This window comes from Aphidius gifuensis, linkage group LG1 (genome assembly GCF_014905175.1).
Source record: "Aphidius gifuensis isolate YNYX2018 linkage group LG1, ASM1490517v1, whole genome shotgun sequence".
Taxonomy (NCBI): Eukaryota; Metazoa; Arthropoda; class Insecta; order Hymenoptera; family Braconidae; genus Aphidius; species Aphidius gifuensis.
The window spans coordinates 27,635,307-27,657,225 of record NC_057788.1 but is presented as its reverse complement, the minus strand read 5'-3'; the positions used below and the strand labels follow the sequence as shown (position 1 = coordinate 27,657,225).

General features: G+C 24.2%; 1 protein-coding gene across 1 annotated transcript in view; it reads right to left on the bottom strand.

The window, feature by feature from the left end:
- Positions 1–21,919, bottom strand: part of LOC122859340 (acetylcholine receptor subunit alpha-like 1) — a 62,383-nt gene that overhangs the window by 12,186 nt on the left and 28,278 nt on the right. The window contains exons 3-5 of the mRNA XM_044162825.1: positions 17,138–17,182; positions 10,706–10,815; positions 2,077–2,257 (exon numbers count right to left, since the gene is read on the bottom strand). Coding sequence (XP_044018760.1) covers positions 2,077–2,257; positions 10,706–10,815; positions 17,138–17,182 — 336 coding nt within the window. The remainder of the gene's footprint in view (positions 1–2,076; positions 2,258–10,705; positions 10,816–17,137; positions 17,183–21,919) is intronic.

Genomic DNA, 21,919 nt, shown 5'->3' with positions numbered 1-21,919 from the left:
GTTGTTGTTGGAGACAACAAAAGTAATTCTATGTACACACAAACATGATAACTTGAAGTAAATTGATAAATCAATAATGCCAATATAAAAAAGGAGAAATTTTTTTTTTTTTTTGTCTGATAAGTCAAATGTTCATTCACAATGACTAGTCATCGTTCATTCAGCTGGATTTTTTTTTTTTTTTTCTTATCAAAATGACAAAAAAGATTGCAACCAGGCATGTCAGGAAGACGAAGAAAAAATAAAAAATAAATAATCTTATCCATGATAGATAAACAGAAAAAGAAAATGAAATAAATTTTTTTTTTTTTTTATCTATTTTATACTCTACTTTTTTCATACTCTATTTTATTCTTTCTTATGATGATTAAATTTTTTTTCTTTTAAATTTACAATATAGAAGAAATGATAAAAAAAAAAAAAAAGAAATCAAAGTCAAAACCGACAGACATTGTTATACAGAGAAATGAATTCATTTATAATATAATTTTAATGTGTAAAAGTTCACAATGATCTGCAATGCTACTGAACAATGAAATATTCAACAAAATCGACTCTTAAATTATGCATTTTGTAACCACTAGAGCGAAAGACAAAGGATCTGGCATATAATCTCGTCTGAGCATACACATATACACAATCTATGACCACTGACCAAACACTATCTCATATATTTAAAATGAATGACTGAAAATTTATTCTACCAATCAACATTTGACCCTTCAAAAGTTTTTAGAATTTCTATGAATATAATAAGTACTTTGTCTTAAATTATTCAACTTTTTAAGATTTATTTTTTTGTATTATAAAATACAACAAAAATATAACTTAAAAAAACTTTAAGTCAATTTTTTTTATTCATATACTATTTTAAGGATAACGATATAAAAACCTTATTCTCTACTCTATCATTTTTTTTTTTTTTTCTTTTTTCTGCCTGCCACAAGACAACGTCGAAATTTTCTGTATGAATAAGCTCATAGTGTGCAAAGAAAATGCAAGGAGGAACTTAACAAAAGAAGCCTTTACTTTCTTGTTAGCTATGGGCTCCGTTACCGACTTTTATCCCATTTCCTTTTTTTTTTTTTTTTTACAACTGCCTAGCCTAGAGTTTAAAATCTACTGGGAGTAGTTTTTATCGGAGAAAATGCCTGAGGGTTACTAGTACGATTTTTACTCATATTTTATTTTTTTTTCTCTTTTATATACTTATTTAAAAAAAAAAAAATTATTTTCATTATTTCATTGAGGATTATTATAGACTATGTTAAATAACAAATGATTAATTCATATGAAAAAAAAATTCTTTTCTTTTTTAATATGTTAAATGAATATAAAATTTTTTTTGTTAATCAAATCTCAACTAAAATGTAAACATCAAACGAATTTAAAATAATTATATTTACATGGTAAATTTGAATTAAAATTCTGTGAATTTGTATGTAATATTACAGCTTCATTATATCTTGAATAAAATTTTTTCTTTTTGATCTAGTCATAGAATAATTGGTTATGTAAAATTAAATCAAAATAAAGTTTTAAATTTTTTATTTTAAATATAAACATACAACGTTGTTTAAATTCAACAAACATTGAAGTAAATTTTTTTATATTAATTTTTTTATTCTATAAACATAGTTGAACTTTGGAGTTTAATGAGGTACTCTTGGAGGATTTATCTTTTCAAGATATGTCTGTAAAAGCTTCATGGACAGAAGATTTGTCTGCCAAGAGCAAATCCACCTTCAATGAAGCTCACTCAAAAATAGAATAGCATGCTCAAGAAGTAGATGTGAAGTTGAAGCATGAAAAGCAAAAGGAATAATAAAAATAAAAAAATAAAAAAATGTATGAAAAGCGATGGGAAGTCAACTTGTATGCATGCCATGTGATGAATCATGTGTATCATAATATTGAAAAGGTGTCAATTTTTTTTCCAACTTCTCAGTTTATGAGTATGTATTTGTTACGAACCCTCATAATAACTTTAAAGTGAAGCAAAAAATAAAAATAAATAAAGGATAAACAAGAAAGTAAAAATATATATAATATATTATATTTAAAAATTTTATTTACCGTATAACCATCATATGTCCATGAGCCAAATTTCATGAAACAAGTTTGTTCATCAAATGGAAAATATTCAACATTAATTTCACAAAATGATTTGTAAATTGCTGGTGGTTTCCATTTAACTTTTCCAGTATGATGCAGTATTGCCTTTGTCATTATCGTAACTTCATAATTACCATCGGCACTGAAACATAATTAAAATAAACAAAAAAATTTAGTAAATTAAAAAATATCAAACTATTAATTTAAAATCATAATTATCATTGTTATTTTTAAATTAAAAATATTATTTACTTGGGAATTAATGTAATACATATTTTTTTTAATTTAATTAACAAACTCAAATATTTTTTTACTCGATACATAATTTAATTTTAAATTTATTTCATTCCAAAAAAAGGCTTATCATTTTTAATTTGGTATTTTTTTGTCCCTTGTATCTTGATGTTTTTTATTTATTTTCAAATTTCCATCAATATTATAAAACATGATACGTGTATTTAATAAAAAATGGTAATATGAAATATTTATCGTTATTGGAAGAGATATTTTATTGAAAAAATATATGTATAGAAGACGAAAAATATGAAAAAAAAAAAAATTAGGTTATATATAATATATAAATGGATATATGAACCTTTATATATTATTTTTTGTAACAAAATTCACAGGGATCTTTTTTTATTTTTTATCGTTTGTAAGAGAACGAGCATAAGGCCTGCGATATATCAAATTGCCAGCGTAAAACTTAGCGAAAAAAGGAGGGTTGGTAAAAGAAAGTATATGTAGAAAAAAAAAAAAAAAAAATAGAAAAACAAAAAAGAAAAAAAAAAGGCGGTTGAATCGGCCGAAAGTTGGAAAATTTAGCGGCATTGCCTGAAGGGTAAAGGGGTTTCATGCTCTCTTAAAGCCCGGAGATTTAGTCTAGCATGGTTGTGACCCTGGGTATATAGGGTGGAGTCGGGTGTGTCGCGTGGAAAGAGACGTGGCTGGCTGGCTGAATGCCGGCGGCTGTTGAAGATCGATATACAACGATACGATGTGAATGTGGTGCAATGTACGACTTCACGATAAAAGCCTTTGTTAAATTAAAAAATCATTTACCATTATAACCGCAAAATTTACTTAATCATATTTCACATATTTTCATAATAAATAATCTCTTTTATATACTACCAAAATTTATTTTCTTATACAAATTTTATTTACATATTTTTCTTACAATATTATTTTAACGATGCAAATAAAAATTTCCTTTTTTTTTTAATCTTAATATTTAACCAAGATAAAAAGTAAAAATAATTTATTACAGAATTTAAAAAAATAGACACATCGTTTAATCGTAAAATTTTATTCCAAACACTTGAGTATACAAAATAAAATTTTTTTGAATATACCCAAGTAGTTTACAGAAAAAACATGAAAAAAAATTAATAAAATGAAAAAAAAAAAATTATTTAAAAGATGTAAAAATTGCTTAGTGATGAAAATATATAACTCATGCTGTTTAAATTTGAATTCAACAATACTAAAGACGATGGAAGACTACACATGAAAATGTCTGAATACCAGACAATATTAAACCTTGTTCATGGGGGTTGTTGCAATAGTTCACAGAGCATTAAAATAAAGGAAAGAAATATATATATATATAAATTGTAACATGTCTTCTATGTACATATACACATTGAGAGAAAAATCGATGTAACAGCATTGCTATTGCGGAAATGTCGTGGCGTTGTAGACGCCTAGATACGTGCAAGAAGTAAACTATCCAAGAGTTTACTCATTCCACCTTTGTCATCACTAGTGAAACTTAAATTTACTTTAATGTCGAAACTTGTAAAGAAAAGGAAAAAAAAAAACATAATTTTAAAAATCAATATTATAAAAAATTATATTTAATTATAAAATTTTTATTATTTTTTATTAAAAAATATTAAAGATCGAAAAATATAAAAATTATTTCATTATCAATAGTGTGCTTGAAAATTCAAGTCAAAGAAGCTATATATAAAAAAAAAAATTTTTTTTTTTTTTTAAATTGTATAAGTATCTGCTTGGTTGATATGGTTGATAGAAAATGTACAGCATGTATTTTTTATTTTATATACATGTATGCAATACATACGCGTATGTATGAAGAAAAAAAAATATATAAAATATAGTCAGCCCATATATTGACTTGTACTACTGCACCATACAAGAAAATCCGTATAAAATCGCATTTGTTCACTTGACTTGACACTCTGGATTGCAATCTCTAGTCTATATCTGATCCTCCCTCATCTTTGCTACTTTTTTTATTTATTTTTTGTAATTAAAATATATATATATTTTTTTTGTTTATAAACTATTATTTTTCTCTGTAACTTATGTAGCCTTATGATTACTCAGCATGACTCTTATTTAGTGGTATGTATTTTAGCATCATAATATGTACAAAACTTTACTAAAAACAGCCCAGTGGAATTAAAAAAACACACAGCCCCTCATCTCGACCTGCATACAAAGCTCCCTTGAGTCTACTGTATTTTATATATACCTATCTCATTCTCATAGAGCTTCACTAGAATGCATATGCATGTTTACATATGTGGGTTAATATTATGTATATATATTAATACATGTTAAAACTATTTTATAATTACAAAATATATACTAAGTATATATTTTTCTTTATATTTATTTTACATACATCTATCAAGACACTAACAACATCAAAGATCAAAAAAATTTTAGGGATACTTTTAAGACTTTGCAAATTCATAAAAAAATAATAAATAAAATTTATGTTAAATTTTTTTTTTTTTTTTTTTTTTTTCTTTACAAAAATTCTTTAGTAAATAAGTACTTTTATATACAAGATCATAAAGTAAAATTTTAGTGCTTAGGGTTAAAATATTTATATGCAATTTACACTTTATAAGATCAAAGTTTGTGTTTGCCTTTGAATATCATTGAAAAAATTATTTAAAAAAAAAAAATTTATAAAAACAATTTTCTTAAGAAGCTTAGACTTTTTTTTTTTATCTAGTAATAATAATAAAATTTTATCTTAAAACTATTTTTATTAAAATATTAATTTTTTTTTATTGCTCATTCATAATAAATATTCAAAAATTATTAAACAATAAAGTTATATCAAAATTAATCAAAAAAAAAAAATAGATGATTTAATTTTTTTTCTTTCTTTTACTGATTAGACCACGTATGTCACAGTTGAGTAGTTGAGTATATACGTGATGTATAAAGTATGGTCAAGCTTGCAAGCTCACCTTGCACGTTTTTCTCGTCAGAAGTAAAAACGAGCGAGACTACATGGGATTTTCAACTCGAATATATATAAATGTCAAAAGAAAAATGAATAAATAAAAATAGAAGAGCATGTATTATATATAAAAAATAAAAAATAAATAACTCATTGTGGATTTTAAAGTTGACTTGCACATGTAGCGTGAATAGATTCATCTGTCTTTAAGATTAACTCATTGGTTTATTAGTGGTTTTGCAAGTTGGTTGCCTGCCGAGTGTGGTTACAGACTGGTCAAAGTGTGATGACACACAATGAAACAAGAAGAGAGACACAATGATAAATACATATGGGTGTATTTGTATAAGCGTGATATAAGAAAGACAGAAAATAGTAACAATGGCATCTAGGGACAGTCAAGTCTTCAACAAGGGACAAGAAGAATCTCTCAAAAGAAAATAACTTAATCGATTTAGTTTAAATCTCACGAGATTGTATTTTCTAAATGCTGAAAGTCGTGAGTTTTGATATGAATTCATTTACGATTGATTAATCTAATAATATAGCCATTTGGAATAAAAGTTAGATTGATAATTTAATATTATTAAAAAAATAAATATATATCATTTATAATTATAATTTATATATATATTAAAGATTAATGATTTTAAGATTCATTAGTTTTCGTTATTTAGAAGTTATATTTTATTTTATTTTTATTTGTTGTGCCAAATAAGAAAGAATGTATCTTTTGACGCCGTTGGTGATAAATAAATATTGGAATTTTATATCGGGTCATATTGAATCATGGATGTATGTGGGCTTAAACTTTGATCCAAGATAATATCAAAACGTTTGAAATTGGCAATTGGCCTTAGCAACTATTTTACCGGAACTCTCAACGAAATATTTCTAGATTTCAACGAGAAAATAATCACATTGACCTGCGAAAAATACTATTTTCTTCCAAATTCTTATCCAATATTACTTCCGCAAACCGAAAGAATACTTATTTATTGTTTTCTCTATTTGATTTTATCTTGTATTTATTTCTTTTTTTTTTTTTTTATGGATACTTGGTTTATTTTTATTATCTTAAATATTTTATCTTTCTATTATTTTTGGCACTGTGATTACGTCTGTATCTATTTAATTTGACTTTTTTTTTCAATTTATATTCAGTACTCAATGCCAAGATATATAAAAAAAAAATAAATGTTTTATTACAAAATCAATTGACACTTCACAAATTTTAAGAAAATATTTATTTTACTTTAATCAACGTATGAAAAAAGACAAAAAATTATAAACAATCAAAGTCGCTAAATAATTTTTCTCTCTGTCCAATCTATTGAGCTTTATTTAAAAAAAAAAAAAATACTTTTGCAAACTGATTTACCAACACTATGATAAACCTCAAACGATATATTTTTCCTCGATTTACTCAATTCGTAATTGCATTTGAACAAAATTCTTATCAAACTCGGAATTTATTTTCCAATCGAACTGCCACCCTATCCCCATTCGTTTATTTGGATTTTTTTTTTTTCCTTCCCATTCATTCAGAATCATTATAGGTGAATTTAATTTTAACTTTCAACATGTATAAAAAAAATATAATAATAATAAAATTGTCGATTGGTATTTGTGTTTTATATTTCTTGATTGCGATAAAATTTATTACAAAAAAGTTATCACAAATTTTTGTTTTTTTATTTACTTAGTTTTTTTAAAAATATTTTACTTGATTTTAATATTTTTATTGAATGATTTATTTAAAAATGAATATTTTTTTTTTAAATTTTCTCTTTAATGACAATTTTTGTCAAATATTTTTTATTTATTATTCGGTTAACATTGACAAATATTTACATGCTGACAGTAATAATTTTATTATATTTATACGATATTTTATGACAGAAAAAAAATTAATAATTTATGTCAATAAATTATGGATAGTAAAATTAAATAAAATTAATAATTTAAAAAATTTGACAGTATATCGATAAAATAATAGATATACGCCCAGCCCCGTCCGAGTGAAAAAAGAAGAAAGAAAAGTGCAACAAAAAAAAAAAAACATATAAAGGGTAGAGTTTGGTAGCCAGAGGGTGACTACTAGTACTCTGCATAACAGGGCCATGCACTCGGCATATTTTAGGTCACCCAGCACCTTCATGGCCTCCACTCTGTAATGGTCCCCCGTGTGCCATACTCAACAACTCGAGTGCATCACAATCTATTCTACAAAGGCCTACGGCTAATACAATTAGTCAAGTGAAAAAAAAATATATTAAAAAAATAAATTATATATGCAAGGTGAGTTTCAAGAAAAACCATTAGATATGCAACATTAAATTTTTAAAATAACAAATAAAGTAAATTTAAAAAGAAAAAAAAAAAACAAATATTAAAAATACAAATTATGATTTTTAAATTTACAAAGAAATTTTAATAATTAAAATTATGTATTAATAATAAAAACAGTAATTAATAAATTATTTTTTAATTTTTTAAATCTTTGTATGTTCATGTTTTAAGTATATAAGCTACACTGACGTTTTGATATGATATAAAAAAATAAAAAAAAAAAAAGGGACACTTGAGATGAAATGCCGACAATGGATTGGTACGTGAGTTTCAGATGTGGTAATCCAGTGATAATGGAGTAACGAGATTCTCTTGCACGTAGCAACGTTCTTCGCATATTTTAAACTTAACATTTCACCACATTGGTATATAGAGCAAATAATATGGTGATGTGTGTGCATGTATCTATATAATTGTGTAAGCGAATATATGTATTGTCAAAAAGAAATATGAAACAAGAGAAAAAAAAAAAAAGAAGACTGAATGCTGCAGAGAATAAGGGATGAAAAAAGCAAAATAGAATGTGAAAAATATATAGAAGAAAAAAATGAATGCTCATCTCTATGAGTAATATGTATATATAAAGAGAAAAAGAGAGAGGAAGAGAGAAGATCACGAGGTCACTGCGCTTGACGTCCCTTTGGTATATGAGTGGCTGCACGTTGTTCTGGGCGAAATTGTTTGCTCTCCCTGGCCCGAATACGATAAGCTCGTGGAAATGAGTATAGTGGGTAACTATATGAAAAAATCGATAATATAAACTATCTTATAAAAAAAAAAAAAGCCTATATACACACCCTCTTTTTTTTTTTTGGATAAAAAAAATTTTATACGTGGGAAAAATTTATATAGGGTGAATGTCAAAATATCGAGAGTCAAACTCAGAGTCATGTTGATGGTTAATGCTAAAAAAATAAATTTCTTTGAAGATAAAAAATACATTTTTAAAATTTGATAATAATAAATATAAAAAATAATAAATTTTTATAACTACATTATCCTTTTGTAATTTATTAATTAAAAAAAAAAAAAAAAAAATACAATTTACTAATAAAAGCTCATAAATAGATTGACGCTTTTTTTTTTTTTAAATTTTTTTTTTGAGAAAAAAATTTGATAAACAAAAAAGCATTGCACTAGGGCACACTGTGTGTTATATACAAAACACTACTCCACACAGATTGGTGGCTGCAAAGGTGAGGCCTCGTATGAATGCATAGAAGAGTTGTTTTATTTTTTTATTTTTTTTTGTTGTTATATACTATCATTTTTCAGTGTATAGCTGAGCGTAACGGAAACCAAGCTGCCTTCGTTGCTTTGTGCAATATACACCAATGTGAAACAGGGTAAAAAAAAAAAAGAAATAGGGTAGTGTTCAATATCACAAACTTGACTCATTGCACATGCGTATATATTAAACTATTTATTTTTATGATTAAAAATAATACTTTTTTTTTACGTATCATTAAAAATAATTTATATAATTTTTACTATTGAAATTTAATTTTTATTATTTTTTTTAAATTCACTGTACTTGACTAATTAAAAATATATTTTTTTATACTTGTCATAAAGATTTTTTTTTCTATTGAATGTGTGTATTTGATATTTTTTTTTTACTAATGTGTGTATATACATTGTCGACTTATCAGTTCATTTTTAAACACACGTTATTGCCATGTCAGCAAGTATATATTTTTTTTTTATTTTTTCTTGAAAAGAAAATACATACATATACTTTTTGAATTATGTAACTTTTATCCAATGAAGAGAAAACTTCTATAGTTCAACTAAACCGATATTACGTAATTCATCATTGAAAATTCAAACAGGTTTTATTTTTTTTCTTAAAGCAAAACCAGCTAGCCAAACTACTAAATTTCTATTGCAAAATGCAACATCATTTTCTCATTCACTGCTATCAAAGTCCAGGCTATATATCCCTTTATTTAATCTAGCATCAAATTCAAGCTATAGATATTTTTTCTTATGCTAATAAAATTTTTTTTTCAACGTACTCTTATGATCTCTCAAAGTATATACATACACTTTAATGCACTCTCCAGTTACGCGTACATATTAAGATAAATTTGTTTGTTGTAAAATAAAATTACAAATACAAAGATACTGTATAGCAATTTAAAAACCAAGTCGTATTGGTATACTGGCTAATGTGAATTGTCGGTTTCTTTTACTATGTATATTTTATTTTTAAATCTTTTTGATGATAAATTTATTCGTATACAGTCTAAAGTAATAATAATAAAATAAAAAAAATATCTTTTTATATGTTTTTCTTTACCACATTGAGAAAAGTGCATCGGCAAAAAAACCGAATGTAGAATAAATAAAAAAAAAAAAAGAAATGAGCGTGAAGAGAAAGATAAAAAAAAGGGATGATCAAAAAAAAAAAGAAATATTGAATAAAAGATGGTAAAGAAACAAAAGGAAAAAATATATATAAAAAAAAAAAAGATATTTCTCTGTTTGCGCAGTCGCATTGATTCAGTGTATCTCTGATGACAATCGAATTTTCGGTTACTCAAGTGAAATAAAATGAGAAAAAGATAGCGGTAGATAAAATGTTTCAGTGATGACTATGCGAGTAAAACTTGCGGAAATTGTAATGGCTACATGAAGGTATGGGTTTACATGACATTCTAACAATTTCAGTGCAAAATGTGTTTCCACTATTTTTTCACTGCAAAATACCCTTTTTTCTTTTTCACTGAGTGGTTTTTTTTTTACTCTATTTTTTCCTAATGAGATAATGCGATTAATGGAACGCAAAAAAAAAAAAAAAGTGTATGCATTTGTTTTGTGTGGGATTAAAAAAAAAAAAATCTATTTAATATTGATGTCATTTATAAATAATTTAGATTTTTAAACATTAATTTTTTTTATTGTGCTTTTTTTAAGCTGCAAAATTTATAATCTATTTAAGTGTTATTTTTATTTTAATCATTTTTATAAATCTAATTTAAAAATAGATTTTATTTTATGACTCACTTGTTGTAAAGTACAATATCAGGCAGCCAGATGTGTTCTGATGGTACGTGAATTGTTTCAACGCCACCATATTCTTCAGGATTCCACCTGAGCTTGTAGTCATTCCATTCCTGAAAGAAAAAAAAAAAAACAAATTATTTGATGAAAATGCTTTTGAAAAAGGGAGGAAAATAAATTTAGTAAAATCGATTAATCAACGTAGTTGCTCATCCAAAGAACAGATTTATCGTTGTTTTTATTCTTTTGTTTTTTTTTTTTTTTGAATTCTCCCTTATCTCATAGTATAAGTGTAATCGTATATAGGATGACTGCCAAGTTTTAGATCTTTTTACGTAAAAAAAAAAAAAAAAAAACTCAACTTTTAGTTTATACTCCATCGTTTATATTCACTCACCGCCTACAACACAGAGTATTTTTCTCTTGTCTTATCGTCTTGTTCTCAGTTTGTGGATACTTTCATCCCCTAAATCTCACATAATTACTCAATTTCCAACAAGTTTGAAAATTCTTATTTTTTTTTTTTATCTATCAAATATGTTTATATAGATTGGATGGATTATATTCAAACATGAAAACTCAATTATATAATTCAATATTCAACGTATCTACCAAACTCATTAAAAGATAAAAAAATTTTATAATAAAATTAACTTTTTATTCTATTAAATACAAATAAATTATACTCTAAATAGCCAGAACAAAAAAATTAATAATATTAAACTAGAGCATTTGATATATTTACTTCTAGTTTCATTTTACGAAAAAAAAGCTCGAAGCTTTTGCTGTTTAAAAATAAAATAAATATCTTTTTATAATGTCTTTTAAATATTATTTTTCAGAGAAAATAAATTACTTTGACAATAAGTTTGAACATTTTTATCAGTATCTAGTTGTAGTATTGTTAATAAAAAAAAAAAAAAATTTATGACAGATTGAAAACTTCACCGACACATACATACATCAATGTACAGTTTTAATTAGAATGACAGTAAGCGATGAATATGCGGTGGTGCACTTCAGGGAAAACATACACGACCTCGTTACACGTCGACAAAATTTTCAAATAATAAAAAACAAAAAAAAAGTGAAATAACTTGAAAAAATATGTGCTTCGTTTTGTCTCCTTCAATAAAATGTAATGGTTTATTTTTTTTTTTAGCAATCGAACTGTTTATTTTTTTTTTCATACAACTTTGTATATATATTATTTTTTAAACTAGTTTTTTTTTTATTTTTGATAATTTGTTTAACTTTTTATAAAATAAAAAAAGCTCATACAGAAGTCTGTGTTGTTAATGAAATTCGCCATGAAGTGGTGTAGAAATTTTTTTAAAAGCCTCTCGTCATAAAAATATATATATTTTTTTCAAAAAAAAAAAAAAAAAATACGATCAAGTTTTAAATTTTATATACATCAAAAAATTGTTTGGTAAATTTTTAATATTTATATATTTTTATGTCAAGGACAGAAAACTATGAATTTTAAAATAAATCAAAAAAGTTATTAACATTTAAATATTCATTAGATTTTTAAATAATTTTTTTTTTTTCTATTTAAACTATTTTTATATTTTTATTTCTGAAAAAAAATTATTAAACTTATTTTTCAAATGAATTTTATATTTTAAATTGTTTTTGATATTATAAAAATATAAATTAATAATATTTATTGTTTCAAAAATTGTTTATGAGGTGTTAAAAAAATATTTGTGGAGTATAAGCATCGTATAATTGTCCATATTTAAAAATTTATATACATATATATTTTATAATATATGTGAGGGATTTATAGATATATGCTTGTGTCGTAAAAAACTGAATTTCCATTTGTAAAACGAGCTTACATTGCATACACATATGTGCGCATTGTCCCCATACCACCAAGTGTCTTTCTGTCTGTCAGAATCCGTTGTTACGTCAACGTGATTTTTATTTTTTTTTTTTTCTATTTTTCTGAATAGCGATTTTCCAAGCCATTCACAAACTTTTTTTTTTTTTTTATCTTATTATTATCATTATAATAATTATTGTTATCATTTTCATACTTTTTTTTTTTTTTTCTCGTCACGCATATTCGCTACTTTGTGAACTCAAACTTAATGGCGAATGTACTTCGCACTATTATTTTCTCTTTTCTTGTTTTTCATGCGTATTATATTTTTTTCTCATATATATATTTTTTTTTATTTTCCATTTTTATGCCTCAGTATGTTTTCATCAACAACGCGCATAGACTGAAGTGCCACAGTGAATTCCAAGAACTACAAAAAAAAAAAAAAAAAACCTCGAGAACCAGCAATTTGTCTGCTTTGAATTTTCTTTGTAGCTTTTATTACACTTTTTTTTCGTTCTCTATATCATTCAGCATCATTTAGTATTTTCATTTTAACAAACCTGTTTTTCATATACATTTATTTTATATTTAAAGCAAAAAAATATTTTTTCTTCTTTCGATAATAATATAGCAATAAAATATCTATTTTAAATGTTAGTTTATAATTTATTATTATCATTTACGTCTACAGTCAGTATTATAGTATTCTAATTAAAAATAAATTTTATTTCGATTTTCAATGCTATTGTTATTTTTATTTCCAAGCGTGTTTTACGAACACGAGTAACGGTAGCGATTTGATTCAGCTGAAAAAGAAGATTCATTGGTATTGCTTGTATACGTATAGTTGTATCCAACTGACTGCCAACTGCGTCAGTAACAACAGGGATAAACACTGGTTGAAAATTTATTACGCGTTGCTTATCGGTTTTGACCGCACCCACTGCTATGTCCAAAAGTGTCGAGAGAATTTAACATCAACACAAAAAAAATAATAATAAAAATAATAACAAAAAACAAATAAAATTGACAAATATTTATTGATGTGAGCTTGAAATATTTTGTTTCTTTATTAGTAATAAAGATCAATGTCTTGGAAATATGCGAATTGAGATTAGTATAAATGAAAATATGTCGTTGGTAGATGTGAGTCACCATCACAACACTGTTAAACCACAAGCAATCAAGCCAACCCTATATGGACTACTTCACTTTGTTTAACCCAAAGAACATAACCTCCCAACAATCAGTTCACCCTAGCTACTAAATTCATACAAACTCAAATTTTTCTTATATCAGCTTGGAACCTTTCAGGGATTCAGAAAATAAATATATATATATAAAAATAAATCGGCAATGTTTTTATTTTATTCTATTTTATATACTATTATTATTTTTTTTTTTTCGTATTTTTATAAAAGCTTCCCCTTCAACACATTTACAAAGAGCTTTTTATTTTCATTTCGTCTTTACATTGTTCCTTTGTGTGACCTTTTGACACATTTTTTTTAAATTATTTTTTTTTACCCTCTTTTATTTATTTATTTTATTATTATTATTTTATTTAATATCACAGTATTGAGACATAAGATCATACAAACGTCGTTTAGAATTTTTTAAAAAATTTTTAAAATTGAAAAAAGACAAGTCAAATTTATATTTAAAAAAATTGTATTTATGTATTTAAATTCCCGAGAAAAAACACGACTTGTTTTAAAGCTGCAAATGAAAGGATCATTTTTTTTTTTTTTGCTCATTATTATTTCATTGTGGTGTCAACAATAATAATAACACGAATAATTTGTTTTGCAAAGATTAATAGTCTACTGAATAATGGATAATTGAGATTAAAAGAGATGAAAAAAAAAAAAACATTGGTAAAAGTAGGTGAAAAAAAAAAAAGAATGCTATTATCAAAGCAGTTTTCACCAGTTACTTTCATCTTGACCCTTTCGAGTCTCGAACCGTTGCGGATAACGTCCTCACTTTACGTATTTTTTTTTTTTTTTTTTTTCATTTCTCAACGATCTCTTTGCTGGCTGATAGGAAATTCCCCACTCTATATATAAACCCTCTTTCAACTTTTTCTCCTTGCCTACAGTACGACCGCACCCTCTTTTTTATCTCACCGCATCGACAATCAAGACACTATTTTTTCTTCTTTTTTTTTCTAAAATTTTTTCTCTTTGCCTATCATCTCATTTACCGAGTACTTGATTTTTTATTATTTTTTTTTTTTGGTTCATTAATTTTGTAATTGGATAGAATAATAAAAAATTAAAAATATTATAATATGCGTATTTTAACAATTTGTATAGAGCTTTATCTTTATTGGCAAATAATATTTATGCTAATTATACTTGCTGGTCTAACTTGATTCACTTTAATACTGGTTTTTATTTTTATTTTTTATCGATGTTCATAGATATATATATGGGAAGAGTGCAATGAACGCGAGAAAAATACAAGAGATTTTTTTAAAGTGAAACAAAAAAAATAAAAATGAAAGAAAATCGTTGTACTAAACTTTTCTGGGCAATCGCCAAGTTTCTGCCGAACGGGTTTTTCATTCTATTCGTGGCTATATAACAGTGGGTGCTGGAAAGTAAGAATAAAAAATAAAGTAAAGAGAAGATTTTACTTCTTTACAATTCTCAAGACCCAACAACCATCTTTGGCACGATGAGCTTTGAATACAGAAGTTAATCCAGACAAGACAATGCGCCTGAGACCAACGACTGTTTTACAATTAAAATGTTCCCCGGAGTTTTTATTATATAGTATTTTTTTTTTAATTTTTTCACCACCAATAATTTATGGTTTTTATGGTTTGAAAATCTAACCCTCATCATTTATGTTATTATACTTTGTAAGTTTCTATAATTTTTTATAACTGTATTAATCGTTTTTAATTTTATTTTTCATTTCAATTAAATAGCTTTATATCATAACCCTTTTTATTTTTTAATTTTCAAAAAGTTATTCTTCATTTACTGTGTTGAAACATTTTAAAATAAATATTTTTTATATTTTCTATCTTTTTTTTTTTTGTATTGGCAATCATAACAATTTATTGATTATCGAAAAAATTTATACGAAACTCTGTAATCGAAAGTATGCAATATATAGTTGAACAAATTGCCATCAACTAATTGGCATATAAAATAATAATACAATGAAAATACAGTGTAGAGAAAAATTATATGTCAATGTCCTTAAAATATATATACTGATATGCAATTGTCAGTTGAACTAATTAATCTAATTTATATATAAATTTTTATATAAAAATTAAAATGTCATTATGAAAGTACGCTTACTGCATGTCCATTGAAAATTTAAATAATTATATTGATAGCACATTGAAACACTCGATAATAAATGAAATATAATAAAATATGTAAATAATTTTGTTTTTATATATCTCAAACATTTTTTAAACAAATAGTTTTATCAGTAATATTAAACAATAACAACAAACAACGAGGGCTTTAACTTTGTCGACTGTATTATGAAAAAATATATTCTATGGTTAACGGTTGATGTATTCATACTACAACGAAACAACAACTAATGATAACGTCTCTTTCAACACTATGTGCAAACACAGTAACACCAGCAAAACTGTAGTTAATATTTAACGATAAAACGTACTTTAACTTATAAAAAGAACAACTCATAAAAGGTTAAAAAAAAAAACCTTAATCTACTCTATTCAGTCTATTGTAAATAAAATAATGTAACCCCCTAAAATATGATAAAAAAAATTTAAAATTTTACCTATAAACGTTATCTTTAAAATATTTTTTAAATTGAAAAATTTAATATACAATTTTTTACATTATTTTAAAAAATTTTATTTCAACAAAATTGCTCAATTTTAAGTTAAAAAAAAAAATAAATAAAATAAAATTATTCTAAATGACATTTTGATGTATCGAAAAAAAAGTTTATTTACAGTAAACAATATAAAACAAAATAAATAAAAAAAAAAAAAAAAGCTGCCAACCGGGTTTTATTATCTGTGTGAAGTACATCGACAACCCCGTCACTTATCCAATTCCAATGTCTTTTATATTCGACTGTTTTTCATCGTCAATATCCTATAAAACCCCAGGTATAATCAAAATTCTGAACATGAAACTTATCGTGACCGTCTTACATACAACAAAACTTCCAATATTCTCAAATAAACATGTAATCAAATGGCCAACCGAATTCCAACGATATATTTTTATTTTTGCATTTTTCCATTTATCTGACTGTACACATGCTGACTATATCTTGATCATGATGCTTGCCAATACAAAAAAATATACCCTAACAGATAAAAAAAAAAAATATACATATACATCTGTTATATATACAACTTTTTTTTTTAATATTATTTTATTCTACAACCCAGCCATATCACATCAAATCAAGTGATTGACATCTAGATATTTTTCATGTGTACTTCTGTCACAAGCAGATCATAAAAATTACAATTTAAAATGTACATTTGTTACAAACAAAAACAAGTGTTTTTCCATTATTATCATTTTATCATTTTTTATATAAATTTATAAATTAAAAATAATTAATAATCATGTACTCACTTGTTCTACCCAAACGTTTGTTGTCATTATTTGACTCCTTAAATTCTGAAACATAAATAAAAATAATAAATTAAATATGGAGATTATTTGGTTAAACAAATTATATATTTTTTTTATTTAACGATAAATTTAATTTGAGCATTGAATGATTTAATTTAATAATGAATAATTAATTTAATTGATGATGTATTTTGTTATTTAAAATTAATATGAAACATAGAATATAGAAGAGGATGATATCATTGAAAAGATGACTGACATGGGGGTTATATGTTAATAGACATAGTAGCATTATAAATGTTTGCGTATGAACATGCATGGTAAGCTCATCATGTACCACGAATAATACAATTTCCGGAATAGAATCATTTCAAAGTTTTCGATAGCTTCTGTTTTGGATCATGTGTCTATACATATAGCTGAGTAAATGAGAGAGAAAGAGAGATAAATAGAGAAATGTTTTAGCCTATATATATTGCTAAAACTCATCAACAAAACTGGTTACATAGCTAGTTGCACCACGTAATTGAGGTTGTGCTCTTTCGTGTAAAGTGTTCTATCAATCTTCTCAGTCAATCTATAACTAGCATCGTCTATAGTTTGTATAACAATTTAGTTAAATTGTTTTATATACTTGAAAAAAATTTATAAAACTTTTTGATAAATTTAATAATATTTTCAATGAAATTTACATGAAAATTTATTCATCAATTTTTTAAAACATAAAAAAAAACAAACTTCGATTTTTTATAAAATCATTTTATTTTACACTAAACGAATGTTTAAATTAAATTTAAATAAAATTATATATTTTGATTTATGATTTTTTTGAAACGATGAAAATAATTTAAATGCGCATGAGCAGTTTTTAAAATACAAAAAAATTTAAGTAGAAATAGGACATTATAGTCAGACATATTTTTATAGTTATTGTTTTTAAAAATCTGTGTATATTTTTTTTTTTTTCTTTTTATATCAAAAGCTTTATAGTATTTCAAAAAATAGGACAATTTTATTATATTTACTTTTTTTTTACTGCAAAAGTTATTTTATTTTTATTGCAGATTGTTTTATATTTTTTTTTATTAATTTTTTTCGAATTTATTTATTATTATTTTATTTGATATTTATTTCAAGTATACTTTGATAAAAGAAATAATTTTTTTATCCAATAAAATGTATCATTTTTTAACGGTAAATGCACAGATACTAGACCAATGTGATTTTCAACGACATCTGTTTACAGTCAATCACCAAAACAACTGTTGTAAATACATTTCTATATACAACAGTCATATAAATATAAATAAAAAATATAAAAACTTTTAAAAAACATAAAACCAGTTGAAAAAAAATTTATATTATCTGCATTGTATCATTTTTTTGCTTCTCATTTACTTTGTGTATTTTAAATATTTTTTTTTTTTTTTTGAGTAACCAACTTTACCAAGTATAATGCAGTTTGGACGAATACTCAACTCACTACACCGACTTGTACTTGAAATGTTTTCCGGCTTGTCCAGCCTTATTTTTCTTATAGTCACTCAAAAAACTTTGTCTACACAGAATGGCTAAGCGTAATATTAAACTAAACATAAAAAACTTATATTACATGATCAAACTTCAAGTATAAACACACAAAATGAATAAACAAAAAAAAAATATTGACTAAAACTGTTACAAACTCTTATAGAATAGTCGATAAAAGCACTTTTCGATGTCGCACAGCCTCCATTATCTCATGACGATGAAAAAAATAAAAGAGTAAATAAAATAAAAATTGACAAAAAAAAAAATAAGGGACAACAAGGGTTTGAAACAAGTAAAAACCATGTTCTTATAGATTATTTGCCTTTTATATTTTCAGTCTTGAAGTTAATTTAATTCTTCAACGAGGGCAAAGTTACGTCGAGCAAACAAACTTTAGACACTATTTTATTTTTTTTTCTTTACATCTCATTTTATCATTAAATGTAACCAAGTTCATAACTTGACCTCACTTGTCCTCTCAAATACTGGTCACTCTGCCAATTTATTTGTTCAAAATTTCAAGTCAAATAATAAACCCTTTTGAATAAATAATAAAATAATTTTATTTAATAAAAAAAAAAAAAATAAATATTATATTAAATATTATTTGTAACATCAAATAGTTTTATGTATTAAAAAATAATAGAAAATTTTTATGTTATGAATTGTGATGGTATGTGGAGCAAGTTGAAAGAATATTTTATATATATAAAAATGAAACGTGCAAGTAAGCAAGCAAGCGGTCTTAAAGCTTTTGATATATTTATATATATATATTATTTTTTTTTATAGCTGTATTGGTATACATCCTATGTACAATACGTATATTGCCTCTTCACTTTTTCAAAGGCACCCACCCTTCAATCGCTTACAGACTTGCTTTGTCTCTTATACCCTTAAAAATCTTAGCCAAGAGAAAAATGGCCGAGTATTGCTCTTGCCTTGACCTCATATAATATTATTCAGGCAAAATATGAAAAAAATGAGATAAACCTTTGTATTTTACATCTATAAATAATATTTTTTGTATTTAAAAAAATAAAACAATAATAAAACGAAAAAAAAATATTTTTATCCTGAAATTTAATTAATTAATTTTTGAAGAACTCAAATTTTTAATTAATAATAATTTAAATATTTTCTTTATTTATTTTTTCTTTGATAAATATTTAAATAAGAAATAAAATTTGTTTTTCTTTTTTTTGTTGATTTTGTACATTTGGATTTTATATTAATAAATATAAAGCTTTAATGTATAAAATAAAATACTATAAAATATTAAAACAAAAAAAATAGAACTTTCCTTAATTTCCGAGAATTTAAGCTTTTATATATCAATAATTTAAATTCTAGAAATTAATATAATATTTGTCCATCATTTATGAGTATTTAATTTGATGAAAAATAAAAAATAAATAATTAAATTAAATATATCAAATTTATACAAAACCTGATGCAATTTGTTTTTGTTGATTTTTAATAAATTATTCATGTAATATATTTTCTAATATTTATAATTCAAAATAATTGTTTGATTACATTTAAAAGAAAGTAATTTCATGGCGTTGAGAGTACAAACACCATATCTCAAACTTGAATATATTTTGTATGTGGATTTTGGCAGTATAAATTAACACACAAACATTGTATATGTATATATAATTACAATAAACACGCATACACATATTCACAAGAAACGACCTAAATTATTTTCATCGTTGGCATACGGTTGGCGTCATTGAATTAATTTTGGGTTTATGTTGCTTGTTTAATTGCATCTACGTGAATAAACATATACAAACATACATACAGATATAAAAAAAAAAAAAAATAGAAAAATACTTTGTTTTAAATGAAATAAATATATGAGCAAGAATAAATGTATGTATAATTGAAATCGTAAAATATCAAGCAATTTGTATTTTACTTACTTTTTAAAATAAATTAACTTAATTGTCAAAAGCTTATATTTATTTAGTACTTTAATTTTATATGTAAATTAATTATTTATCTATTCAATATACTAATGAAAAATATATTTAAAATAATAAATATATTTTTTACATGTAGCCTAATAATTTCAAATCTAAGCATCATCATTTTTTTAAACGTAATTTTAAATTAAACTCGGAAAAATTTAGCTCGAGTTATTTTATACTTGGTGTATATATAAAATACCATTCTTAATGAATTCTACTGTACTTACAAATGTTTTTGACATAGAAAAAGAAAAAACCACTTTACTTATTTATTTTATTTTTTATTTTGCTATTATCCATTGTACACAGTATGATCTTGAGAAAATACCGCAAAATGAAAAAAATAAAATGAGTGTATTTATATACGAAGTACAGAAAATTTTCTAGAGGTAAAGTTTTATTTTTTTTAATCAAAAATTTGTCTTAGTTTTAAACAAAACTGACTTAACTTTAGTTATTTGTTGTTTTTATTTTTATGTATTATTATTTTCAAGTTTTGATTAAAGATAAAAAATTATATTTTATTAAATAAAAAAAAAGAATATAATTTAGTGTTTATATTTTGAAAATTTAGTGGATATAAAAGTACTTGAAAAACATTGTGATAAATTATGTTGAGTTGAGTATAGTGCAACACCAACTGAAAATTTAATGACCTAAACATGTATTAAATATCTTTTACACATACAAAATACTATGTCAATGAATTTAAATTGACCAATGTAATTCTCATACTACTATTTACAAAACTAATCAACACTTGTAATTTATAGATAATATTAAAATACATAATTAAGCATTATTTAAGTTAAATAAATTAACGTATTATATTAATTATAAAATCAATGATAATAAAATAAATTTTATATTGTTTTATCATGCAAGAATAATGGTTACTATGTTTAATCAATATTATTAATATTTGCATGTTAATTTTGAGAGTTTGCTGTTGTGCACTGATTAGGGATCACTTGGGATAGTAACTTTGATGGCATCAGAACCACTTTGCATCTTACCCAGACAACTAAAGTACCATCAAACAATATCACAAGTATCGATTTTCTTTGAAATTTTTTTTTTGTTGATGATATAAAAAGAAGTATAAATATATCGTGACTCTGCATACAACAATTTTCTTGAACTCAAGATGTAAAAAAAATAAATAAATAAAAAGTCTTTAAAATAAATAAATAAAGAAAGCTTTTTGAGAACATTTGCAGGCACAGATGTGGTTACGTGAGATGCCTGAAGGCTTTTTATCTGGTCTAGTTGA